The sequence below is a fragment of the Aotus nancymaae genome, unplaced genomic scaffold (genome assembly GCF_030222135.1).
Source record: "Aotus nancymaae isolate 86718 unplaced genomic scaffold, 86718_ANA_hifiasm-v0.15.2.pri h1tg000059l, whole genome shotgun sequence".
NCBI classification, from domain to species: Eukaryota; Metazoa; Chordata; class Mammalia; order Primates; family Aotidae; genus Aotus; species Aotus nancymaae.
Window position 1 is genome coordinate 58004572 of NW_026988473.1, and position 13528 is coordinate 58018099.

The 13528-nt window shown below is 39.5% G+C and overlaps 1 protein-coding gene across 4 annotated transcripts in view; it reads right to left on the reverse strand.

Moving 5' to 3' along the window:
• The window catches only part of C2CD3 (C2 domain containing 3 centriole elongation regulator), a 155497-nt gene that overhangs the window by 27682 nt on the left and 114287 nt on the right, over positions 1–13528 (reverse strand). For all 4 annotated transcript variants that reach the window (XM_021675069.2, XM_064365284.1, XM_064365285.1 and 1 more), the window contains 3 exons: positions 12170–12234; positions 6835–7040; positions 5712–5845 (listed from right to left, as the gene is read on the reverse strand). In XM_021675069.2, the coding sequence (XP_021530744.2) occupies positions 5712–5845; positions 6835–7040; positions 12170–12234 (405 nt within the window). The remainder of the gene's footprint in view (positions 1–5711; positions 5846–6834; positions 7041–12169; positions 12235–13528) is intronic.

Here is a 13528-nt window from a genome sequence, read left to right on the forward strand (position 1 = left end):
CTTAGTGTGACAATAAACAAATCACTATTCTGAAATGGAACTGCGAATCTATCCCCACTACCACAGTTCTAGCCTTATCATCTCTTGCCTGGATTATAAATGTCTCCAAAATAATCTTGTCTTCAATCCTGCCTACCTGCTTTTAATTCTTTCTTCACAACAAGCAGAGTGATTTTTTTAAAACATAAATCTGGCTGGGGGTGGTGGCTCATGTCTATAATCCCAGCACTTTGGCAGGCCGAGGTGAATGGTTCACTTGAGACCAGAAGTTCAAGACCAGCCTGGCCAATATGGCGAAACCCTGTCTCTATTAAAAATACAAAAATTAGCTGGGTGTGGTGGTGAGTTCCTGTAATCCCAGTTACTCTAGAGGCTGAGACGGGAGAATCACTTGAACCTCGGAGGTAGAGTAAGCTGAAATCACACCACTGCACTCCAGCCTGGGTGACACAGTGGGACTCTGTCTCAAAAAAAAAAAAAAAAAAAACAACAAAAACCCAAAACCCAAAAGCCTGAAGTAATAATAACAAGAACAACAATATATTTGGAGTCCTTATCATATGCCAAGCCCTGTTATAAGCATTTAACATATATTACGCCATGTAATCACCACCATTCCTTTCTAGCTTTGGCTTTTAGACAAATCTTAAATTCCTGAGCAAAGTATTCAAGAACGTGACTCCAACAATCTTTTCTAAATTCACACCTTTATTGATATATAATTCACATGCCATACAATTCACCTATTTAAAGTATATTGTTCAATGGTTTTTATTATACTCAGAGTTACCTGTTACCAGAATCAGTTTAGAACATTTTTACAATTTGCAAAACAACCTCATACTCATTAGGAATCATTCCACATTTCCCAGCCCTAGGCAACTACTAATTTATTTTCTGCCTCCATAGGTTTGCCCATTCTAGATATTTCATATAAATGGACATACAGTATGTGTTTTTTTTTAGCTGAATAATATTCTGTTGAATATACCACATTTTGTTTATCTACTCCTCAGTTGATGGGCATGAGTTGTTTCTACTTTTTGGTTATTAGGAATAATGCTGCTACAAACATTAAGTGTACAAGTTTCTATGTGGACATATGTTTTCATTTCTTTTGGGCACAGAACTAGAAGAATTACTGGGTCATATGGTTATTCCATGTTTAACCTTTTAAGGAACTGCCAGATTATTTTTCAGTGCACCTGCAGCATTTTACAATCCCACCAGCAATGTATAAGGGTTCCAATTTATCCACTCTTCCAAAGGCTGGAGATAACTTTTTTTAAAAATATAGTCACCCTAGTACACGTGAAGTGGTACTTCATTGTGGTTTTGATTTGCATCTTTTACTGTGATTATCGGCTATTTGTATATCTTTTTTGAAGAAATGTCTATTCAGATCCTTTGCCCATTTTTAAACTGAGTTATTTGCTTTTTATTATTGAGTCGTAAGAGTTCTTTATATATTCTATATATTATTTTGAGGCAGGGTCTCACTTTGTCTCCCAGACTGGAGTGCAGTGGTGTGATCATGGCTCAATGCAGCCCTGACTTCCTGGGCTCAAGTGATCCTCCCAACTCAGCCTCCTGAGTAGCTAAGATCACAGATGCACACCACCACGTCGGACTAGTTTTTTTATTTTTTTGTGGAGATGGGCTCTCACCATGTTGCCCATCCCTATAAAAAATAAGGTGGACTTGATCTCCTGAGGTGAAGCGATCCTCCCACCTCAGCCTCCCCAAGTGCTAGGATTACAGGTGTGAACCATGCACCTGGTCCCTTTTAAATGCTCTAGATATGAGATCTACAACTTGCAAGTATTTTCTCCCATTCTACGGGTTGTCTTTTCACTTTCTTGATGGCATCACTTGTAGTGTGAAAATTCCTAGTTTTAAATATTAATTTTTATAAGTTCAATTTGTATTTTAGATCTAGGAGGTATATATGCAGGATGCTGAGGTTTGGGGTATGAATGATCCCATCACCCAGGTACTAAGCATATTATCCAACAGTTTTTCAACTTTTGTCCTCCTCCCTTTCTCCTCCCTCTAGTAGTCCCTAGTTTCTCTTGTTGCTATCTTTATGTCCATGAGTACCCAATGCTTAGCTACTACTTATAAGGGAGAACATGCAGTATTTGGTTTTCTGTTCCTGTGTTAATTAGCTTATAATGGCCTCCAGCTGCAACCACATTGCTGCAAAGGATGTGATTTTTTTTTTTTAAATGGCTGAGAGTTTTTAATTTTGATAAACCTATTTTTTTTTTTTTTTGAGACAGGGTCTCACTCTGTCACCCAGGCTGGAGTGCAGTGGTGTGATCTTGGCTCACTGCAACCTCTGCCTCCCAGGTTCAATCAATTCTCCTGCCTCAGTTTCCCAAGTAGCTGAGAATACAGGCGCGTGCCACCACATCTGGCTAATTTTTTGTATTTTTAGTATAGATGGGGTTCCACCATGTTGGCCAGGATGGTCTTGATCTTCTGACCTCAGGATCTGCCCACTTTGGCCTCCTAAAGTGCTGGGATTACAGGCGTGAGCCACTGCACCCAGCCCAATTTTTTTTCTTTTGTTGCTTGTGCTTTGGGTGTCATTTCCTAAGGAATTATTGTCTAATCCAAGCTCATGAAGATTTACTTCTGTTTCCTAGAAGAGTTTTACAGTTTTAGTTCTTACATTTACATATATGATCCATTTGAAGTTGAAGTTAATTTTTGTGTATGGTGTGAGGAGGAGGGGATCCAACTTCAATCACTTGCATGTGGATATCCAGTTGTTCTAGCACCATTTATAGAAAAGACTATTCTTTCTTCATTAGTCTTGGTATCCTTGTTGAAAATTAGTTTACCACAGACACATGGGTTTATTTTGAGATTATCAATTCAATTCCACAGATCTATACTTCTATCCTTGTACCATACTGTTTTGCTTACAGTAGCATTGTAGTAAGCTTTGGAATTAGGGACTCTGTACCTTTTTTTCAAGGTTGTTTTGCCTATTCTGTGTGCCTTGAATTTCCATATTAATTTTAAGTTCAGCTTGTCCATTTCCACAAAGCCAGAAGGAATTTTGATAGGGATTGTGTTGAATCTGTAGATCAATGCGGAGAATATGGCCATCGTAACAATATTAAGTCTTCTAATCCATAAATATGGATGTCTTTCATTTTATTTAGACCTTTTTCAAGTTTCTTTTTTTTTTTTTTTTGCAGAGAGAGTCTTACTCTGCCACCTAGGCTGAAGTGCTGTGGCACAAACATGGCTCACTGCAGCCTTGACCTCCTAGGCTCAAGCAATTCTCCTGCCTCAGTCTCCTGAGTAGCTGAGAGTGCAGGTGTGCACCACTATGCCTGGCTAATTCTTTTGATTTTTTTGTAGAGATAGAGTTTCACTTTGTTGCCCAGGCTGGTTGGTCTCAAACTCCTGAGCTCAAGTGATCCTCTCACCTTGGCCTCTCAAAGTGCTAGGATTATAGGCATGAGTGACCACGCCCAGCCTCAATTTCATTTTTGGTTATTCATTGTTGGTACACAGAAATACAATTGATTTTGAATATTATGTTTTAAAAGTTTGTTTCAATTTCTAATATGGTAAAAATTGATAGATACAACTCACATAAACCTGTTTGGGTCATCAATAATTTTTAATAGTCTGAAAGGGGTTTAAAGTGAAAATGTTTTAGAACCACTGTTTTATCAATGTGTAACTGAGATAAAATAAACTTTACATATTTAAAGAATACAATTTGATGAATTTTAACACATGTATACATCCAAGGAAACCATTACCACAAGATAATGAATATTATCTACCACCTTCAAAAGTTTCTTCTTGTCTTTTGCAATTCCTTCCTCCTTTCCTCCTTATCCATCCTGCCTTGTCCCTAGGCAGCCATTGATTTGCTTTCTGTCATTGTAGGTTAGCATGCATTTTCTAGGATTTTATATAAATGGAATCAAACACAATGTACTTTTACATTTTTTTAAGAGACAGGTTCTCACTCTGTCACTCAGGCTGGAGTGCAGTGGTGCAATTTTAGCTCACTGCCCCCTTAGTACCTGGGCTCAAGTGAGCCTCCTGCCTCAACCTCCTGAGTAGCTAGGACTACAGGCAGGTGTCACCACACCCAGAAAATTTTTAATTTTTCTGTGGAGATGAGGTCTCACTATGTTGTCTAGAATCATTTTGGACTCCTGGCCTTAAGCGATCCTCCCACTTCAGACTCGTAAAGCACTGAGATTATAGGCCTGAGTCACCATGGCTGACACAATGTACTCTTTTTCATCTAGCTTCTCTTCCTTAGCATAAATTTTAATATTCATTTTGTTGTCTATCAATAATGCATTTCTTCTTATTTTTGAGTAGTATATTTCATTATATGGATATATCACAATTTGGTTATTTGTTCATCTCTTTGTTGATGGACATCTGAGTTGTTTACAGTTTTTGGTTATTACAAATACAGCACAAAGATCAGAAAGTTTGGAAACTGCTGTTCCAGGCATTTCACATGTATTATTAGTAATAAAACCTCTCTCTTAAGGCTGCTGTGAAAACCCACTGGGCTAATGTATATAAAGTACATATTAATGTGAGTTATTTTTATTCTCATTTACTCTTCATAACAGCCTTTGAGGTACTATATTATTTTCATTTAACAAATTAGAAAGCTAAAGCAGCTAGTAAGTGGTAAAGCTAGGACAGGATTCCAGATCTGTCTGACCTCAGAGCCCACTTCACCACCCTGTCCCTTGAGTAAGGCAGGGTCAGGAAGAGCTGGATCTCTGGTAAGATGGTTAGAGAGGAAATTATAGCCTAGCATTAAACAACTGTGTGTATATAATATGAGACTTTGATGTGGCCCTTCTGAAGTGGTAACAGGGACATCTTTATGTGAACAAAAGGCAAACCATTAAACTTTAAGCTTTTAAAATTACTAAAGAGTGGGCACCAGAGATACCCTCATTCTACCCATGTGTCTCACTGATCGGCTACTGTCAAAGTGACACTTCGAGAATCTCTTCATGTGGTAAGCAAGTAGAAAACTATGTAGCCCTGAATTGGGCCTTAGAGTGGTTACATATTAGTGTCTTTCTTGGAATACAGGGTCTGCTCAGTATCTGCTCTTGTAGGAACGGCTGCTGCAGAGGAAGATTCCTTGCCCTTTCCCTGAGCTGGAGAGAAAGACACAGGAAAGACTCTGGTGTAGGCAGTGGGGTGCCAAATGATACTAGGGCCTGTAAGGAGGTGGAGTGGAAAGCAGCAACCTTACTCTTAGACACTGTCCTTATAAAGGATGGAACATGTTCTAGCCCTGAGAGCTATAAGCATATTCAAGGCTGGCTTAGTGAAAAGGATAGACCAGTTGTTTTGTAAAATAAACTGGACATAGTTTTGGGAGGGGAAAGAAGATGTATTTCTCATACAGTTGATGACTGAGTTTAGGGATAAAGGTTAAGGGCCTTTGAGGGTAACAGAAATTTGTCCCTTGTACTAAAGTGACCCTTTTGATAGTGGTACAAATTCCAGCTCCTATCTTATAAAAACTTTGTTTTCATAGGATCTTGGGGTTTTTGGAGTTGTGACAGAAGATCAACAAAGCTCTTACCCTGCCTTGTTTCTTCTTCTAATAAAGGAAAGAGAAAAATAAGCTAGTTCACACACTTCCACTTTTTAACCCCATTTCTTTTCATCATCAAGAATTTACTCACCTCCCAGGAGAGGAGAAATCAAGCTCCTTTGAGGAGATGTGATTAAGTTGGTCTAGTGTCTGCCTTGCCATGTGGCTGGATAATGCAGCATACATATCAGAGGCAGGGAAGGAAAAGGGACTGTATACTGGGATCTGTAAACACAACAAGAAAAATGGTACACTTGTCACCATAAGCTCATTCAGAACAAAGCAGTACATAAATAAATTTGTAAAATTTATTGTGTGCATTTACTGAATACTTTGTGTTAAACACTGTGCTAAACAATTTACATATATTTTCTCATTTATAATCTTATGAGACAAGTATTATTATCCCCATTTTACAGACTATGCTATTGGATTGCTTTTCAGTTGCTTTATCTGTGTTTATGCTCTTGTTCCTCCAGCTATTAATACACTGTAAATGCCCAGATGGACATCATTTTACATTTATCTTACATATGAGGATAATCTGCCTGTGAAATTTCTTAAGACTACCAGGGCTGGGCTGAAGAAAATACATTCCTATATAGGGACCAATGAACTCTGTTTTCTTATGCATGCTTTCATTCAGTATTTATTGATGACCACTCTGTGCCATACCCTAGGCCAGACACAAGAGATAGAGAGTTGAACAAAAAACATAGTCTTTGCCTTGATAGAGCTCCCATATTTTTGTCAATCTGGAAAATTCTTCTTTTACAGTTAAACACCTTGAAAGAGTTGTCTATGCTTACCATGATCAACTTCCCTCTTCCCATTCTTTCAATTATTTTTTTAAATGAAAGACTAATGATGTCAATGTAACAGAGTTGAAAAACAAGTCAATTGATACAGTTTCAGATTCTATATGACAATTAACCTTGTTTTATTTGAAAATTGAGAGATAATTAATGTATTATACAATTCACCCTTTTAAAAAGTTCAATTCACTGGTTTTCAGTGTATTTAAAGTTGTACAACCATCATTACTATCTAATTCCAGAACATTTTCATCACCCTAAAAGGTCAGGAGGTTGTTATGGGACACAAATAAGTACATGATGTATTCTATAAGCTGGAAAGTGCCAAACATGAGTAAAGGATCTTTTTATAGGTCAGTGCAATCCTTAATGGCTAGGGATGTGAATCTCTATACATACCAATGATCCTGAGGTCTCCACTCCACGCCTTGCTTGCTTTTCTTCTTTGAAGTGCATCAAACTCTCCAAAGGGGAGATGGCAACTTTTATCTGCCCCTGGCACTCTCCACTGAAGTCCGTGATGTTGTACCAGCCACAGACAAACTGGAAGCCAGAAAGAAGTGGGGAGAGGTCCACCGAGGCAAAGCCAATCACCCTCTCCTCATCTGTAGGGGAAAGAGAAGAGCTGGGCAATGTGGCTAGGCATGTCTTGCCACTGAGATTAGAGGCTGCACACAGAGAAGCTGATTCAGGGGATGCAGAAGTTCAGTGATCCCAAAGCCATCAGAGAAGACAGATAATGAAGTTGAGAGAGACTGGAAACCAAAGTCTGCCTTCCCTGTTAGGAATTCCCTTTCTGTATGGTGGGAAAAAGCTGGCAGGTTTGCATTTCATTTTCTCTCTCTCTCACTTTTGTTTTTTTAAGAGATGAGGCCTCACTCTGATGTCCAGGTTGCAGTGAAGTAGCATGACCATAGTTCACTGCAGCCGTGAACTCCTGAACTCAAGCGATCCTCCCTCTTCAGCCTCCCAAGTAGTTAGGACTATAGGCATACACCATCATGCCCAGCTAATTTTTAATTTAGATTTTGTTGAGATGGAGTCTTACTATGTTGCTCAGGTGGTCCTGAACCCCCAGCCTCAAGTGATCCTCCTGCATCAGCCTCCCAAAGTGTTGGGATTATACATGTGAGCCACTCTGCCTAGCTGGTCCTCTTGATATAAGCAATTAGAAAACATTACTAAACTTAAGAACTTATTTTTCCTAGGCTATCATGTCTCGGTGATTTTTCTCAGGGCAATATGTCTTACAATTATAGAATTATGAGAGATTTGCATTTTCCTATTTGTACTTCTCTGTATTTTCAAAATTTTCTACATATGTACTATATTTAATTAAGAACAAAGTGACATAAATTAAAAGGGAAAGACAAATAAACCCCAGGAGACCAGTTTAGGGTGCAAAATGAGCCTGGGCTCAGGCTCTTCTCTATATGGTAAGGGGGTGCCCTTAATGACTGAGAAGATTCCCTTTTTATCGGACAAGCTACCACGCAATGACCTTCATTCTCATACTCTTTACTATTTATTCCTCATTTCTGATATGCAGTAGCTGAGGATGGACAGGCCTCTTCACTCCATGAATTTCTATTTTATATAGGCTCCATTCTGTATAGTGAAATCAAAGGCTGGATCTACTAAATATTGATACGACTATAGGTTTATAAACTGCTAAATGAATCAAGGAATGAAAATTTTCCAGAGGAGTAACTGAAGTTCCCACAGTTCCTTGGGCACACTCGTGGTGACACTAAATTCAGCATAACATTTGTTTGGACAGCTTTTTGTCCTTTAGAATGGAACCTAGCTAAAAGATGAGAAAAGGTATTAAACTATGTTCTCTACACTCTCCATACCTGGCATAACATCTTCCCACATGAAAAACTTGGTAAATATCCACTGAAAACACAAGTGAGCTGGCCAACCTAGGAGCAGTGTGCCAGAATAGTAAATCTAGGTATGGCTTTGACTGGAAAACACATTCCTCTAACTCCGAGTCTCAGTCACACACATATAATGAGAAGTATTGAACCAGATTCAAGATCCCCTTTGGTTGAGCATGGTGGCTCATGCCTGTAATCCCAGCACTTTAGGAGGTCGAGGAGGAAGGACTGCTTAAAGTCACAAGTTTGAGACCAGTCTGGGCAACATGGCATGACCCCATTTCTAAAAAAAAAAAAAAAAAAATTGTGGGTGTGGTGGTACATGCTTGTAGTCCCAGCTACTTGGGAGGCTGAGGTGGGAGGGCTGCTTGAGCCCAGGAGTTCACGGCTGCAGTGAGCCATAATCCCACTACTGTACTGCAGCCTGGGAAACAAAGTGAAGTCCCGAATCAAAAAAGAAAAAAAAGATCCCTTTCAACTTGGAAAGTCTTTGATTCTACAAACACTTGAAGCTGTATTCCCCAGAGTGGGGGTCAAGTAATTCTTACCCACTGGGGTGACGTATGAAGGAGGGTTCTGCCAAAATGAAAGTAATACATCCGAAACATACTTTGTTATACCCGAGCGAGTTTAAACAGAAGTGCCACGCTCTGAGTTTGTTGAGAGTCCACTTTTAATGTCGGTGTCTGACAGTCAGCTAGAGCTCAAGCCTCTGCCCAGAACAAAGGGCAGTCAACATTTTTATACCAGTTTTGGGTCAGGGGGCGGTAAGCAGAATATTACAGAAGCAGAAGGAGCAAGTTAAGGGAAGCGGGGTGGTGCTTAACAAAAAAGTTCTGCTTAAAGTTGTTTTTTACTCAGGATGTGGGGTAAGCAGTTGCACCCATTACAAGTATAGGATGTATAGGCCAGTGGGCCCTGTTTCTCAGAAAATTGGTTACAAAGTTGCCAGGTGTTTCAGACTACAAGCTCTCAGAACAGAATGCCCTACATAGCTCAGGGTGGGCAAAATGGAGTTGGCAGGATTGTTTAAATGTATTCATCACAGCCAAGCTAGGATATTTCAATTTGAGGACTGCTTTGGCTAAGCAGATCATGGAGAAAAGGAATGGCTTGGAAGAGTTAAATTTAACATCAGATTTAGCAGGACAACCCACTATAATCCCTTTGAAGTTTATGTTCTAGTCATCAAGAACTTCCCTCAACTCTTTCTTGACTTGAGGCTTTGTATTTGTTTTCCTTCCGACTACAGTAAGTCCTGCCCCTTCATTCCTCAGCTCGGGTGTGCTCCAGGAAGCCTCTTCTGACATCCTAAGTCTGGGTTGGACGTCCCCTATCAGAGTACCATGTATTTGCCTAATCATATTACACTGTACTTTTAATGTCCCATACTGACTATAAGCTCTGTGAGGAGAGGGACCATGCCTGTTTTATTTTAGCTTTGTATCCCTAGTACTTAGTATGGTGCCTGGCAGAGAATAGAAACTCAAATATCTGCTTAATACAGCTTGGCTGGATTTGAGTACTTTCTATAATAGATTTGTTGAGTTAGTGTAATAAGGATAGAATTAACCCATTTATACTGGAGTTTGCAAAATTTTATAAAAAATCAGACCTTGGCAATGACCTTGAGCAGTAGGACATAAAAAACTTCCACAAGCTTAGCATTCCAATAATGGAACACTAGGCATAAATGGGTTAAGAGAAGAGAGACATTTATATATACTGAGTAGTGGTCAGTGTGGTCTAGACATTTTCCTCACTTTCATTTATGACCAGATCTTACTAAGACCCTCTAGGAGTCCTGGAAGGTAGGGAATGTATTTTATTCTCTATATCCCAATAGTCCTAGCATCGTACCTGACACATAGACATAATAATAAAAATAGCTTCATTTATTAAGCAACAATTATGTGCCAAGTACCTTACACATATTATCTCTAATCCTCACAAATTCTGCAAGGCCAGTACTATTATTCTAATTTTATAAATAAGAAAGATAACAGGAAAGAGGTGAAGTGACTTACTTCAGGCCACATAGTTATTATAGTAAACAGCACAGCCAAGATTTAAACCCAGGTCTGCGTCAGACCAAAGTTTATTCTCTGTTTCCTGCTGAAGTAAGTGCTGAATTGTGAACTTACTTTAGTAAGTGCTGCTTGAGAATCAGTGTGGTACTTTATAGAGAAGAGAGAAAAAGCCTAGAAAGGAGTGTGGAGCCCAGCTAAATACAGCAGGAATTCCTTGTGTTGATTCAGAGAAAAGTGAGTTATGATAAGCTCTTGCTGCATTTGGAGGAACCAAGTGAATCCAAAGCAGCAACACAGAACTAATCATCAAAACAAGGGATTCACAGCAGCACTCACTAACAGGAGCACTGGCGGAGAGAAAGGTCAATCAATTCCCTTCATATTCTGATTTCTCTCAGGTCTTTATCAGGGTTTGAGGTTAGCTCTAAAAGTCACCACTGGCAAAGAAAAAACTGTGACTCTGTAGGCTGTGTAGGTGACTCAAAACAAATAAAGATTTGGAAATCAGGGCCTAGCTGGAATCTTAAAGGAGCTAGATTTAGAGGAGATATCTAGTGAGATAAAATTTTCTAAGCTGGGAGATGGTTAGACACCCCTACCACCTCAATTTTCCAAGTTTTCCAATCTTACAGGCATGGTGAAATACTAACAGTGAAGGCTGTACAACCAATAAGAACTGGGTTCAGATACTGGCTCCACCAATTAATAGCTATATGACCTTAGTCAAGCCACTAACTTCCCTGGGCTTCAAGTTTTACAGCTATAAAATTAGACTTTTAACCATCAAGGATTAGAGATGTATGTAAAGTTATTAGCATATTACTGCTCACTAATAAAAATGGCAAAAACTGATACAATATTTACTAAGTGTCAGGCCCTTACTTAATTCTGCAAAAACCTCATGAAGTAGGTAGTATTATTATCCTCAATTTTACAGATATGGAAATAGGCACAGAGAAGTCAAGTCATTTACCCAGTGTCACACTGCTACAGTAAGGGGCAGAATTGTCATTTGAATCCAAAGAATCTGGCTTCAGAGTCAAGGCTCTTAATGTTGTTGTGTTATGCCTCTTAATAAAACTGGGTTCAAAGACCACAATATCAGCACATCCCTCTTGGGAAGGGTCTTAAAATAACAAAAATTATGTGGTTAGACTCTTGTCTTGTGTACTACTGAAAATGCAAAGGTCTTGGTTAATAAGTCAGAGTCAACAGAAGGCTTAACAGCATCAAACAAAAGTGGGGAGAAACCACTTGTATGTGGCAGGCTGTATATTATGATGGTTGACAGATACAACTGGAAAGACTCAAATGTACTTGGATTTCTGCACTAAGCAGGTAGTCAAACAAAATTATATAATTTTTAAGTACTTGAATTCTGCAGAGAATAGGCCAGGTGTGGTGGCTCATGCCTGTAGTCTCAACCCTTTGGGAGACCAAGGCTGGAAGATAGCTTGAGTCCAGGAGTTAGAGATCAGCCTGGCTACATACTGAGACCTTGTCTGTACAAAAAAAAAAAATTAGCTAGTCATGGTGGTGCATGCTTGTGGTCCCCGCTACTCAGGAGGCTGAGGTAATCATGCCACTGCACTCCAGCCTAGGTGACAGAGTGGGAGACTATTTAAAAAAAATTTTTTTTTAACAGAATAATGTGACCTTCTGTGGTATTACCCTCTACCACATACCTGCATTCCCAGCACCATCGGGAATGCTTCACTTGGTTAAAAAAAAAAAAAAAAAAAGATTGGTAAATTGTCAACAGCATGTGAGTTTTGTTTTTTTTTTACAAGCAAGCAGATATTCTTGTAACAGAGTTCATACCTCCTTTATGCCAAACTTTGAAGACCAGGGTTTGTTGCGGGTCCAGAAGCAGTTCTTTTGATAGCCTATTAAGAAAAACAACCACCATAAACTAAGTGTATAGGAACTGCAGGTTTGAAGAATATCTTGTAATTTGCAAAGCACTTTCCCAACATGATTTCATGTTCTTAACCATCTTCTAGGATATATTTTTATCTTCACAGTTAAAATGAGGGGACTGAAGCTCAGAGAGGTTAACTTGCCAAGACTTGAAAACAGGCTCCGTTGATACAATGTTTCCTCCCCAACACTCCCAAAGTTTCCCTAAGACAGAGGAGGAAGTATGGAAAAGAAGTTCCTCAACATGCATTTAAGAGTTTTATTGGAAACTCTTGAGTAAGGATTCTTCTTATGCCTTAGAATGAGAGAATGGTGAGAAGGGAAGAGGAGAAAAAGAACATTTACTGAGTGCCTACCTTGGGCCAGGCATGGTATCAAGTGTTTCATATACATTTAATCTGCACAAAAGCCTATAACATTATTATCCTTATTTTACAGATGATAAGTACCGAGACCAGCTCGGCCGTAGAGACTCCAACCCAGGTGGCGCTGAATGCATTAAGAAGCAGACCCCCGACAGAACAGCAAAGTGGGACTATGCAGGGGCCAACAGCCTTCCGAGCTGAGAGCCTCAGAGGGCTGACAGCATTCCGGGCTGAGAGCCTCGAGCAGACGCTGACCCACGTAGTTACTCTCTCTGAACAGGTGATTATTATTAACAAACAGGTGTTCTGTGTTTTCTCATAGAACCAAGATAAACTAGGTAGGCAGCTGGTGCCTGCTTACCACTGATCAAGGACAAACTAGAAAGTACTCTCCACGAGGGAGCCATGGGGGCACGCTTAAAGAATTGTTTTAACTGGTGTATGATATACATACACTGTTTTGCTACTTTAGAATGCCCCAAATAGTTTTCCAGTGGGCGGGGGGGGCCAGGTTTTCCTTGCCATCTTTCTTCTTAGCAAACAATATATTCTATCATACTCAGCATTTCTCAACACATAAGGTTGGGCTCAGAGAGGTAAAATGGTTTGCTTGAGGTCACATAAGAGTCAGTAAGTAGTAGGGCTGGGATTTGAACCCTGGCTTGCCTGACTTCAATGCTACACCATGCAGAGGCAAGGAAACAAAATAAGAAAATGCCTAAGTTTCATACCAGATAAAGAAGCTGAAGTAGAATCCACTGAGCACCTCCAATACATTTATATATGATGTAAATTACAGTTTTAAATGACAAAGCTTTGGAAAGTTCCAAACCAGGTGCCAGTGCTCCAGGTAAGCAAGATGGAGATCCAGGGAAAACGAAGTGATTCCCCAAAC